Source organism: Desmodus rotundus, chromosome 9 (genome assembly GCF_022682495.2).
Source record: "Desmodus rotundus isolate HL8 chromosome 9, HLdesRot8A.1, whole genome shotgun sequence".
In the NCBI taxonomy this organism is placed as follows: Eukaryota; Metazoa; Chordata; class Mammalia; order Chiroptera; family Phyllostomidae; genus Desmodus; species Desmodus rotundus.
In genome coordinates this window covers 48,153,041-48,166,515 of record NC_071395.1, presented here as the reverse complement: position 1 = coordinate 48,166,515, position 13,475 = coordinate 48,153,041, and the positions used below count along the sequence as shown (strand labels likewise).

At 52.4% G+C, this 13,475-nt stretch overlaps 1 protein-coding gene across 12 annotated transcripts in view; it reads right to left on the bottom strand.

Annotated features, from left to right (window-relative positions):
- MYO9B (myosin IXB) overlaps nucleotides 1-13,475 on the bottom strand; it is an 82,172-nt gene that overhangs the window by 19,691 nt on the left and 49,006 nt on the right. For 4 of the 12 annotated variants that reach the window (XM_045195666.2, XM_045195669.2, XM_045195667.2 and 1 more), the window contains exons 9-19: nucleotides 13,353-13,469; nucleotides 12,924-13,058; nucleotides 10,100-10,221; nucleotides 8,259-8,400; nucleotides 7,810-8,014; nucleotides 7,040-7,121; nucleotides 5,915-6,004; nucleotides 4,454-4,567; nucleotides 3,050-3,089; nucleotides 1,984-2,106; nucleotides 770-850 (exon numbers count right to left, since the gene is read on the bottom strand). In XM_045195666.2, coding sequence (XP_045051601.2) covers nucleotides 770-850; nucleotides 1,984-2,106; nucleotides 3,050-3,089; nucleotides 4,454-4,567; nucleotides 5,915-6,004; nucleotides 7,040-7,121; nucleotides 7,810-8,014; nucleotides 8,259-8,400; nucleotides 10,100-10,221; nucleotides 12,924-13,058; nucleotides 13,353-13,469 — 1,251 coding nt within the window. The remainder of the gene's footprint in view (nucleotides 1-769; nucleotides 851-1,983; nucleotides 2,107-3,049; nucleotides 3,090-4,453; nucleotides 4,568-5,914; nucleotides 6,005-7,039; nucleotides 7,122-7,809; nucleotides 8,015-8,258; nucleotides 8,401-10,099; nucleotides 10,222-12,923; nucleotides 13,059-13,352; nucleotides 13,470-13,475) is intronic. The other 8 variants (XM_045195671.2, XM_024560733.3, XM_045195676.2 and 5 more) reach the window with 6 other exon arrangements.

The window sequence follows — 13,475 nt, the reverse complement described above, 5'->3', positions numbered from 1 at the left end:
AGTGGCCCCTGCTCAGAGCAAGTGATGATGGAGCATTTTCCGGGTTTCCCAAAGGTGAAGTTAGAATCCCTGATGGAAGAAGAAGGGTCAGATTCTGCTGAAGGAAGAACGGGGGCAAAGACCTTCCCCAAGACACCCCCGGGGAGAACTGGAAGGCAGGAAGGGAGAGGAACAGAGGACAGAAGCCGTGGCATCTGGCAGGGAGAAGCCAGGCTCTGATGTAAGGGGAGTGCCCCAGGAACAGGAATAGTAGAGATAAGGGGCCTGGGAGAAGAAGCCACAAGGGTCCCCAGCCCAGGGCTCACTTGCTTCAGAGAGGGAGCCTAGATCCCAAACGACCCCTAGCAAAGTCCCAACAGCCCTTGGGGTGAGGGAACCCAGCATCGAGGGCTGAGCCTGGCACCAGAGCCCCATCAGGCTCTGCCTTTGAAGAAACTTCTGAACGAGCAGCAGACTGTATGCCCCTGCGGCGCAGCCTCAGCCCCTCCCGTCGGGTACACTGTGCATTGGCTGCCTCTGGGATGTGTCTGAAGAGCACCGGAGTCGAGACCCATTCCTGCTTGAGCAAACCTTCTTTGGGGCCCCGCTATGCTCAGGAAGACAGCCCTACTGTGGTTGCCCTTGCTGCCTCCTGCCGACCCCCATTCCCCACCGCTGGCCACGGCTCTGTGTATGGTTCCCAGAACCAACGTGAACACTTGGTTCCTTGAGGCCTTTCCTGCCCTGCTGCCCTCGGCCATCACCTCCCCGAGATGACGGCGCCCCTCACCTTCTCGGCATTGGAGCGGATGCAGCGGATAAAGAAGGGCTCTGCCTTTCCCAGTGCTTCCAGGAGCTTGCTGAGGGATGTCTGGGGAAAGAGAAACCGGGTGCTGAGCTGAGACCCCCTGTGCTTGCCTCTCAGTGAGAGGGGATCCTGGTCGCCTGCCTGCGTCACCTGAGGGGTCTGTGCCGATGAGGGACATGGGGTGTTAGAGCTGGACATTCTGACAGGAGACTGCACTACCCTGGGGAGCCCCTGAGGGAGTTATGGGGTTCCCGTGGCTAAGGGTCACCATCTTCCTAGGGTCACCCAGCTCTTCTCTTTGCTTCAGGTAGCAGGTGGGGAGACGACCAGATAGACTCCCTCAGGGGGTTTAAAACATGTGGCAGGCTCAGAGGGACCATGCATGCAGTGATTTCTGTCTCTAGCCTGCTGTTTACAAAAGGGACTTGGGGGATCTCTGACATGAAGGAACTGCAAAAGAAGACGAGGCGGGGACAGAAGACTGAGAAGAGAGAGACGGAATGAGAAAACCTAATGGTGAGCGTCACCAGCCACTAGACTCTTCCCCAAAAGTGTCCCCACATTTCCTGGCAGCCAGGGACAAAAGGGAAGACATGGGCGAAGGACACACAGCTCAGTGGTTACGTTCACTGACATGCTGAGTCATGATTTTTTAAACTTGGTGTTCTCAACCAGAGGCGATTCTGTCTCCCCTGGGGCATCAGGCAATGTCTGGAGACTTCCTGGTTGTGTCATGGCTGGAGGACGATGCTAGCAGCTGGTGGGCGGAGGCCAGTGACACTGTTCGACACTCCATCCTGCACAGCATGGCCCCCACCAGGGTGAATGACCCGGCCCCCGCCGTCATGCATTGCCAGGGGTGGGATCCCTGGGATGATGATCAGCTGTCTGCATTTGAGTTTCTTTCTTTTTTTTTATAAAAAGATTTTATTTATTTATTTGCTTTTTTAGAGAGAGGGGAAGAGAGGGAGAAAGAGAAGGAGAGAAACATGGATGTGCAGGAGATACACTGATCTGCTGCCTCTCACACACACCCTACTGGGGACCTGGCCCACAACCCAGGCATAAGACCTGATGGGGAATCGAACCAGCCAGCCTTTGGTTCACAGGCCTGACACTCAATCCACTGAGCCACACCAGCCAGGGCCCGTGCTGAGTTTCTTTTGGCTAAGCCACGAGAGTGGTGGGCCACGCACCTGGAACTGGGCGCTGATGCTCGGCGGCTTCTTCTTCTTGTGCAGGTGCAGCAGGGACTTGGTGGTACGGTCATGCAGGGTCATACTGATGATGAGCTTCAGGGACTTGGAGTCCAGCAGGTTCTAGGACAGACAGACGGGGTCTGGCCTGCCCTCCTGAGGCCCCAGTGGGCGCCAGGAGGCACTGATTCTGGAGCAGGAAAACACCCCTGGGGGCAGCTCTCAGTGCTGGTCTCATGACCGTGCTACCAGAAATTGGGGCAGGCAGGCCTGGCAGGGCGGAGCCTGGGCTGTATCTGTTGAACGGCACCGGCGTCGGCACTGGCATCAGGAGGCTGACTGCAGCCTCTTTTGAGGCCCCAGTGCCCAGAAAGCCAGGACCATGGAGCACAGCCTTCCTTCTGTGCAGCTCAAGGGTCGCCAGCTACCCCTTTCTATCGGCTGACAAGAAGGACTCGCACTGTCCCCTCTGTTGACCAGACTAGAGGCTGTTCTTACTCTTCTACAAACTTTGTAATCCGTCTGCATGCTGCACATGGAGATGAGACAGGGCACCTGGGTGCACGTTACCCAGGTGCTGGGGTCTTGGCTGCCCCCACCCAGCAGGACCACCCTGGATGAATGGCCTCCTCTCCCTGGACACCCAAGAGGTGCGGTGGCTGGCAGCTAAAGACCCCTGATTGCGGCCGGACCAAAGGGTCTGTTGCCTCTGAGCAGCATAAACTCTGTGGTGCCATTCCTGCTCCCCGTGGACCAGGCGGAGCCCCCCCGCCTTGCTCAGCCCTACCCCGGCCCCTCTCAGGCAGACAGTGAGTTCCCCTCTGTACACCACTTGTGCAAATTCTACTTCAAAGAAACCCAACAACACCTCCAAATCATCTCAATAGGAGATAATTTGGGGGGGGGCATGAAGAGAGAGATGAGGGGAAGAGGGAGGAAGGAAGGAAGGAAGGAAGTCAGAGAAGTTAAAAGCCACCCCCGCCCCCGTTTGCTGGAAAATGACTTGAGCCAGGTGCTCTAGACAGACGAAAGCAAGGCAGCGTTAGACGGCGTCGAAGGCGTTTACCTTTGGAATGATCTGCTTTTGTTTGGTACCTTTACTTTTCCTGTCAAAAACATTAAAAATGCTTTTGTGAACAGAAGGAACACGGGGTCTGGACTGGGTTAGTTCAGCAAGCCACGCCTGGCAGGTTAGAAGGAGCTAGAGCAGACAGGAAGGAATCGAGAAGCACAAGTGCAACGAGGCCACCGCCGCAGCCTCTCCAAGGACCAGTCAGTGCTTCTACTGGTTTGTGCTCGGGCTTCCCTGGGCGGCAGGAGCTCTGGTCTGGGGGCCCCCTGGATGTCCAGGGAGCCGGAGAGGCGGGCTGGTAATCTACATGGCCGAACACGAATCTGCACAGGGCTGGCTACGGGGGAGCTGATGGATCTCACAAGAGGATGGGGATACCCCCAGTGGAGCTTTGAGGGACCCTGCAGGGCTCACTGCCTACCAGGTTCCCCAGCTGTATTTGCTACATGTTGGGAAACTCGAAGTAGGCCCACAGAACCCCTTCCGGGCCCCCTACCCTGCAAAACACTAAATGGGGCCTGGGGAGGAACGCCTCTTGGACTTGCGCCGGCTCAAGTTAAAAATGAAAGCCGATCTTTTGGCTGAGAAAGGAGGGACGGCCCCCACACTGTCCAACACTTTATAGAAACAAAAGAAAAAAAAATTAAAAAAAATTAAAAAAAATTGCAGCTTGGCTCGTTTTTAGGAACTGCCAAGGAGACGGCCCTCAGGTCTGCACAGTGTGTGGCGGAGAGGCCCTAATGTGTCAGGTTTCATCATGACCCCTGCGGGGTGGAATGAGGCCCCATAAAAATGCATTTGGAAACCGGCTCCCTTGTGGGTACAAGCTGCGCTCTCAGGCAGCCCCGGTCGGTCAGTCGTCTGCCTGGGGCTGTGCGTTTGAACATCGTCACCCCTGCTTTGCAGGCAGAGGCTGAACGCTTGCAGCACTTGGGCCAGGAGGTGAACAGGGGGAAGTCTGGGTCCAAACCTAGTTTACGTGGCTTCTGGGTCTTTCCTACCACATCACACCGCTGTCCGCACAGAGCAGGGCCACAAAATCGCATGTCCCACTTCTGACAGCTTCTTTGTGAGCTCAGCGGCAAAGCGGGGGGAAGGAAGCAAGCCTTGTTCTTTGTTTCTGGGGAAGATCTATATAGACTTAGACACTCGGTGCGAGGCGCATTCCTGCGAAGCTGTGCGGGACAGCAGGGAGCTGGTGGGGATTTGGGCCACAGCAGACCCTGGGGTGGGTGTGTTACGAGGGCCACTGAACTGAGCAACTGCTGGCGTGGGAACGGAACCACGAGACAGAGCGCAGCGCTTGCAGCGGCTGATTCAGCGTTTGGGTCCCGGGAGCGGGGGAGGCAGTCGTTGCACTTGTGGGGGTGAGGCACCCGCAGCCTTGGGAGGACTCACAGGATGAAGGTGCGGGGTTTCTGGAGCCGACTGAGGGACTGGAGAAGCCTACGGGGGTCCTCACCCTGCCAGGGCAATCCTTTGATGGTCTTGATGATTTGGTCATGCAAATCGCTGAGTGAAGGGGTGGAGGGGTACAGTGACAGAAAGGAGACCCAGTTAGAGCAGTGGGCCCTCCACCTCGGGGTCCCTGGCACGGTCGGGACTGTCCCTAGGCCACTGGAGCCAAAACATGCAGTTGGGGATTCCTGCTCACTGCCGTTTCTCCCTCTTGCACCAAGAAGGTGGGTGGGGGGAGTTCAGGCAGGCGCAGCCCCACCCCCAAAAAAGATCCCCCTCCTCTGGGGGAGCCAGGGCCACTTCGGGCCCAATGGATAATGCAACATGGTTTCTCACATCATTGAAAAAGGACTCATATAGAAGAGCCTTTGGGAATCTGTGAAGAGCATCAGGGGGCTGCCAAAAATAGAACGGGGTTGTCTGAGGAAAGAATAGTTTCTCTCAATTCTGTGGTCACATGTCAGCCTCCTTGTTACCTTCAAAAAAGGCCTTGGGCCAAGTAAGTTGAAATTTACATAGGGGTTCTCAACCAGGGTGAAGTGTCCCCTGTGTCCTCCGCACTGGAGACACTTGGTTGTCACGTGGGGGGATGTTGGGGAAACACCACTGGCATCTGGTAGGTGGAGGCCAGGAACGCTGCTCAACCCCCCACAGTGCACACGCCGGTCCCTATCCCAGAGTGAGCGGCACAGAGCAGAGGGCGGGAAACCCTGGCTGCAGGAGACTTTTACCCCGGAAGAGCTCAGTCTCATCGGCTTTGGTTTGTTCAATGACTGTGGGCTCAGGTTCAGATCTGAGAGTACGTTCTAGGCCCACACTCTGGCATTGGTGTGTGACAATGAGAACAACTTAGAGGCGAAAACCAAGGGCTCTGAAAAAAGATGTTTATGGAGGATGTCTAGCTGACAAATGTCTTCGACAGACCTTCGGAAGTGAGGTAGCAATGACTGCAGAATGAACACGGGAGGTTCTGGTTTTTGTTTTAAATTCCTTATTCCAGCTATTTCAAGTGCATGTTTAAGCTCTGGGCAGTTGGCCTAGAAAGACCCTGACCGGCAGCCCCCGTGTGTTCCATGCACCATGCCCGGCTGGACAGCCTCACTTACCTCTGCTCCCTCGCCCTCCAGGGAGGCACAGAGGGCAAAGACAACAGAGTGGTCACATTCACTTCCACGCCCTGAGCAGTCAGTGCAGTGGCCAGGGCTCTGGACAAGGCCTGTGACTTCCACCTGTAACCCCCTAACTTGACCAAACGTGGTGAGAGCGCCCCCTGCAGGATCCAGCGCCCAGGTACTCCCCGAGCCCTCTCTCTTGGCCCTGGACGCTGCACAGAGAGCCTAGGGACCAGCTCCTCTGTTGTGCCTCCCTGGTCTTGGGTTCGAAGGCCCTTGCTCTACTTACTTCTTGCTTTCATAGAAAGCAAAGATGTCCTCAAAAGCGTTAATATCGAACTCCTCAGAGCCGTCAACTGAGAAATCTAGCATTGAGACGCTGAAAGGGAGAATCTGTATAAACTAAATGTGCTCCAGGGGTGGGACCCACAGCCCGGGGGGCCAGGCCCTGGGAAGACTGACACCGCTTCAGCGACTGCCAGTTGGGGGCCACCTTTCAGTCTTTAAAGGGAGAAAAACCAAAATAACCCATAGGCAAATAGGGGGAATACGTGGTTTTTCCCTTATCCCCTTTTGGATCAAAATGCCAATTTAAAAACACCACCTGTTTAAAAGCAGGGAAAAGACGCACTATGCTTTCAGACAAACAACGTCCAGTCACTTACCCAGGTGCTAGTTCTACTTTCACACTTTTATGTATCTCTTAAAGTCATTGCAAAGGGCGCAAAAACAAAATAACTTTTTGATGTCCAAAAATGTAGTGACTTGTTCCTTGGGGATTTGTGTCTTGAGAAAAAAGCCAGGGACTCGGTTGCCCCAGGGCCTTGGCACATGCTGCCCCCACTGCCTGCCTCGTCTGGCTCAAATGGTCCCCTCTTTGGCATCTGTCACTGCCTTAGTCATCTGTCTGGCGTGGCCTTTTACACCCCACCTTCCTGGGAGCGCGGGCCCGATCACTTTTACACTTAGTACAAACGGGGGTGTGCGAAGGGCCCTTGGTCGTTGCTAAGTGGCCGCAAAATACCCCATGGATCTCAAGTGCAACAAGACGGTGTTGGCGTTTCTGACTGTGAATGAAGCGCCTTAGCAGACCTGCTTTTGGGACACCCTGGCCAGGCTGAGGGAGGACCAGTGGTCCCTTGGCCCCACCCACCAACTGCGCCAATGTGACCATGAAATGGACCCTGCATAAACTGAGCCGCCCCGAATCTTCCTAAAGCAGATGACACGTCAAGCAAGGCCTGGTTGCAGAAAAGTGGCAGCGAGGTGCTATCTGCTTCTGGGTATTTTTGGTTCAAGCAGCTGCTGGCTACGGTCACCCTTAGCCTGGGTTCAGGGTGTGGGGTTCTGGCACTGTTTTTAACAACGCTGCTGCCTACCAGTTTCTGCTGGGACAAATCAAGGTCTTGCTCACCGGTACAACTTTTCCGAGGGTGTGGTGGCTGCTCTCTGTAGCTCTCCTGGGTGACTTTGGATGCCAGGGCTGCCCAGTGCTGCTGGGGACACAGATAAGATGGATTTGGGGTCTGAGGGTCGCCTGGAGTGTGAAGGCCTTTGTCTTTCCTAGCAGGCTGCAGTCCTGACTTGAACCCATCTTAAAGGAACAGCCTGATGCTCCAATGTGGGCAGAGTAGGGAACTGTTAAGTGTCTGATCCCCAAACAGCAACTATTCATTCCTATTTCTCATAAAGGCCTTAACCCTTTGGTCCTCCTTCTAGTCAACGCCCTGGGTGAAATGGAGTCCCACGGCTGATGCCTGGAGCCACGTGGCCCTAAGGGAAAAACTTAGCAATTCTGGGCCCCAGGTTGTCACAGAAAAACAGGGATACACCTCCCTGCTTTGCGAGGGTGATGGTGTTAAATCATACGCCTGTCTTGGCCGGTGAGCTCAGCTGGTTAGAGCGTTGTCCTGGTAAGCCAAGGTTTTGGGTTCAATCCCCGGTCAGGGCACGTACAAGATCAACCAATGAATGCATAATAGTTGGAACAAAAGTTGATGTTTCTCTCCCATCAATAAAGAAAAATTTAAAAGATTAAACGCGTGGTAGAGTTTCTAATAGATGACAAAAAAGCCCCGGAAGTAGGCAGAGCTGTGGCTGCACAACACTGTGAAGGCGCTAACTGCCACTGGAAGGTGAATTCAAAGTGGACTCCTGAGGGTGGCCCAGGCCTCCCCCACATACCTGCGGCCTTCTCAGCCCTCTCGGCCCGCAGGCGTCCGGCCTCCCGGAGCACGGCCATGGCCCGAATGGCGGCCCGGAGCATGGCCCAGCGGAACACTGCCACCGGGTCCATGCCAATGAGCTCCCGCACATAGGAGCTGTCGCTGCCCCGCAGAAGAGCCACGATGTCTGGCCGCATGTAGTCCATGTTCTTCTCCCGGAAGTCCTGGTGGGGAAAGAACAGTCACTCACTGGTGCTAGGACGGGAAGGGCTAGTGACAGGCTGGGACTCGTCATGACAACAGAGGTGGTTTCTGCCTGTGGAGCTGGCAGGTGGGGTCAGGTCTGAGCGCCCTGGTACAGTGCCCAGCACAACTGATCTAAAGGGGGTGGACTAAGAAGCACCAGAGCGAGGGGGCCTCCAGATCACCCACGTGATCCCTTTCCCACTTCCTGGGCCGGACTCGTACCTTAATCTGGTATTTCACCTTCCCGGCGAAGTGCTGAATGATGAATGCTGGCTCCATGATGGGGGTGCCGAGGAAGTACCTGTTGTCCTCATGCTGCTGTTTGAACTTGGCCAGCAGGGTCTGGCTCGTGGCGTGGGGGAAGCTGGGAAGAAGATTTGAAACCGTTAGTCGCAAGAACGGTGGCCAATCATCCACTCTGCGTGGCAGGTTGCAGGCCCTCTGCCACCGCGGCAGGTGGGCAGGTGGGCAGTACCTGGGCTGCGCTGGGTGTCAAGGCTGAGGCCCAGACACTCGCAACCTGGTATGAAGGGGCCAAGAACAAAAGGACGCACTCAGGGCTATGGAGTGAGCTCAGAGTGGGACTGGGACCCACCACAGGCAGCTTCCAGGAACGATCCCAGGACAGGGTGACTCTGGCCTCAGATCCATCTGTGCCTGAATGCGGTGTCTTGGAAGGGGTCTTGCCTGGGCTCCGTTAGAGGGAGGGGAGTGGGGGCAGAATAAGGCACCCATGGTACCCATTTCTGCCTCCCAGCGAGGCTATGCCGTGGCTGGCTTTGGCACGTCCTGCCTGTGCTCATCCAGCCTTGCCGCAAACACAGCGGCACAACATGCCCCTGAATCCCTGCACCCACGGCTTAATGGGGGTGGGGGGGTGTCAAAGGGGAAGATCCTATAGCTACTAAGTCCATCATTTCCAGGGCTGTGGAAAAGATGTGGAAAGTGAGAGACCTGCTCATGTAGTTGTCTGGATAAATAATGCACTATTTTAGAAAAATCCAAATCAATGTAAAAAAAAAAATCCCTAATAAATTAAAACGATCAGATTTTAACCAGACAGACCTGACCCTACTGTGCCTGGTCCTGCTTCCCATGCCTCCCCCACATGCAGGTCTAGGAGTTTCCCAGGAGTGATGGTTTAGCTAGCCCTTCCTACCACCCTGCCCTTTCTTGCCCTGCAGGTTTTCTCTTTGGATTCTGGTCCAACGAACCTGTCTGTCCCCGCCCTGGATGGGGAGTGGGTGTGAGGCAGGAGGTGAGCCTGATTGTGCCAGTCCCACAGGGGCCTCAGGAGCACGCAAGGGCCCAATAAGGAGGGGTTAATAAAAAGACACATCCTGATACCTGGAAGCTGCGAATGTGACCCGATTTGGAAATAGGGCCTTGGTAGACGTAGTCGAGTTAAAATGAAGTCATGAGGGTGGGCACCAATCCAGTACAACTGGGCTCTTTGTAAGACGAGGAGACGAGACACTGACAGACAGAAGGGATGGTGATGGGACCACAGAGACAAAAATGGGGCGATGTGGCCAAAAGCCAAGGATATCTGGGGCCGCTAGAAGCTGAAAGAAGCAAGAAGGATTCGCCCCTAGAGCCTTTGGAGGGAGTGCGGCCCTGCCAACACCCCACTGATACTGATTTCAGCCCCGACACTGACTTTGGACTTCTGGCCTCCAGAGCTGCGAGGGAATACATTTCTGTTGTTTTCAGTCGCCCCACTGTGGCCATTACAGCAGCCGCAGTGAGTGAATTTCAGTGACTGCAGCTGGGTGACCAAGTGTGAGACACCTTATAAATATCCCTTCCGGCCTTCACCACATCCTGGCAACAAGGGGTGCTAGGCTCCGCAGAGTGGGCTTCTGGGCCCTGATTCCATATGTGGCCCTTTGCAAAGATGCACCAACCCTGTTCCCAGCTTCTAGGCTCAGGCCCCACAGTCCTTTCCCAGGAACTCCTGGGTGGGCGTTCTTGGGATGTGTGGATTTGGGGTAAGGCTCTGGGAGCTACAGAACTGGACTGAGTGCCTGGGTTTGTGGACACACCGGGACATGGACACTCACTTGCTCTCTTCATCCAGCAGATAGAAGAGGCCGGTGGGCTTCTTGCTGATCAGATGGATGCAGCCGACGTTGTCCGTGTAGTCGATGTTGTGCCACGAGATGCCTTCACTCTGGTACTCTTCCTGCAGGGTTCGGGCAGGGCATCCAGTGAGTTCGCTATTTCCCGGCTTTGTTAACGTTTGAATAGCGTGCACTACATGTATACACAGTGGGCAAAAGCAGGCTTACGGTTGTGAGTGTACTGGGCCACTGATTCAATGACGCTATTGTAGCAACCATAACCTGCATGTCCTTTTCCACACCAAGAACTGGAAACCTGCTTTTGCCCACCCCTGTGTTTATGCAGGCACATAGCTACACACAGATGTGTGAGGAACGGAATGCATATTATACCAACAGAAGTGCATTAAGCGGTATATAAGGCCATCGCATAAGTTAATGATTGGCAACACGAAACAATGCACATTCTCAAATGTTTCTCACAGCGAGGTGCTTAACCTCACACTTAAAGTCACCAGGAGTCAGCAAACTTTCTCTGTAAGGAGCCAGACTGTGAATATGCTAAATTCTGCTAGTTAGCTGGTATCTGTCACAATTACTCAATTTTGCTGCTGTGGCTTGAGAGCAGCCAGGGATGATACGTAAATAAATGGCTGTGTCCATGTGCCAATAAAGCTTTATTTATAAAAATAGGCAGTAGGGCAGGATTTGACCCCTGGGCCTCTGCTCAGGAACTGCAGTATCTATAATAGTTATGTAATGTAAGTGACTTACATAACTTCAAATTTACCTGTCACATTTTAAAATGTAAAAACAAATAAGTGAAGGTAACTTTAATAATATACTTAATTTAATCCTGTACATCAAAAGCTTTGCAATTCACTGTGTATTTTGCTCTTCCCACACAACTCAATTTGGACCAACAAACAGCCAGAAAGCATAATAGTAAAATCAACTAAATAAATATTGGGTTGGCCAACAGGTTCGTTCATTTTTTTTCCGTATAATGGCTCTAGTAGCGCTTAACTGTCTTTAACTTCATTTGAAATAATTTTGTTAGATTGTATTGTGACAGCTGTGATATCAGCATGCATTTAAATAAAATTAACAAAACTGGTGAATTTTGTGCAGCCATTTCAATATTGAAGATGGAAGAAAATAGGCAACATTTTTGGTATATTAGGCTTTATTATTTCAAGAGGTAAAAACACAGCTGAAATGCATAAAAAGACATGTGCAGTGTGTGAAGAAAGTGCTCTGACTGATCAAACGTGTCAAAAGTGGTTTGCAAAGTTTCATGCCAGAGATTTCTCGCTGGACGATGTTCTGTGGTTGGGTAGACCAGCTGAAGTTGATAAGAGATCAAATTGAGACATTAACTGATAATTGTCAATGTTATACCTCGCAGGAGATAGCCGACATATTCAAAATCTCCAAATTACACCCTGGCTGGTGTAGCTCAGTGGATTGAGTGCTGGCCTGAGAACCAAAGGGTTGCTGGTTTGATTCCCAGTCAGGGCACATGCCTGGGTTGTGGGCCAGGTCCCCAGTAGGGGGTGTGTGAGAGGCAATCACACATTGATGGTTCTCTCCCTATCTTTCTCCCTCCTTCTAAAAATAAAGAAAATCTTAAAAAAAAAAAAATCCAAATCAAGAATTGAAAATCATTTGCACTGGCTTGGTTATTTTAATCACTTTGATGTTTGGGTTCTGCAGTAAGTCAAGCGAAAAAAACCTTGACCCTTTTCACATGCGATTCTTCACTGAAATGTAATGAAAATGTTCTGTTTTTAAAACAAATTGTGATGGGCGATAAAAAGTGGATGCTTTACAATAATGTGGAATGGAAGGGATCGTGGGGCAAGCGAAATGACCACCAACCACACCAAAGGCCGGTCTTCATCCAAAGAAGGTGCTGCGTGTATGTGGTGGGGTCGGAAGGGAGTCCTCTATTACGAGCTCCTGCTGGAAAACTGCACAATGAATTCCAAGTACTGCTCCCGATTAGACCAACTGAGAGCAGCACTTGAGGAAGAGTCTGGAATTGGTCAACAGAAATAGCACAATCTCCCATCAGGATAACAGAAGACCACGTTTGTTTGATGACCCGGTAAAGACAGTTAGAGCTTGGCTGGGAAGTTCTGATTCATCCGCTGTATTCACCAGACATTGCACCTTCGCATTTCCATTTATTTCAATGTTTACAAAATTCTCTTAAAGGAAAAAAAATTCAATTCCCTGGAAGACTGCAAAAGGCACCTGGAACAGTTCTTTGCTCAAAAAGATAAAAAGTTTTGGGAAGATGGAAAGATGAAGTTGTCTGCAAGGTGGCAGAAGGTAGTGGAACTAAATGGTGAACATGTTGTTCAATAAAATTATTGGTGAAAATGAAAAATGTGTCTTTTATTTTCATTTAAAATGGAACAAACTTTTTGGCCAACCCAATATATAACCCCCTCAGTTTTTTTCACTGTCAGAATCATCAACATGAAGTGTAGTATGTGGGTAAAATGGGCATTTACTATTGAAAAGACACATAATAGGTTATCAATATCACCAGCCAAAGCAAATCCTTACAAGGCAACCTCATCTCTCCCATTAAAGCACGTTTGAACAGAGAGAAAGTGCAAAATTGACCTGTGGCCGAAAACATCCCGGACGGTTGGCCTCATCTCAGGCTGGGCAGAACTTTCCCCGGACTTTCCTTTTTTGTTGAGAAAAATTCTGCAGCAGGTTTGATGACCAACCGGGCCCCGAGGGAGATCCCGGTGGTAGCTGACCCGCCCTCCCCTGGGCTGGGTGGGTGACAGCGGCACTTCCTTACCTGCTCTAGTTTGAAAATGTGCTGGTTGAAGTAATACTGGAGCTGCTCGTTGGCATAGTTGATGCAGAACTGTTCAAAACTGTTCCTCTCGAAGTCCTCAAACCCAAAGATGTCGAGGACCCCGATAGACAAGCACTGGGGGGAGAGAGAACAGTTGTTACTGCTCAGTCCTCCCTGTTCTGTTGTGTTGTGAGGACCCTGTGCTTGGGACCTGTAATATTTGAATAAGGAGCCGTGTTTCCATTTTGCACTGGGACCCGAGAACTGGACCCTGTCTTGTTCTCTAAGCTAGGAACTGGCTTCTTGCCTAACAATGGCTACAGCTGCCTCGGCTCCTGACATCACAGGCCACCCACCTGTGTGGCAGTGAGGGCACAGCCTCCCCCTGCCCAGCCTGGCAGGGTGGTGGGGTGGGGGTGGAGGACTCACCGAGACAGACTCTTCCATGTCTTTCTTATTGAGGAGGGCGTGGTTAATGCGCAGCACAATCCAGTCGAACAGGGCACTGTACAGAGACTTGGCCATGGAGTCGCGGGCAGTGACAGCCTGTGG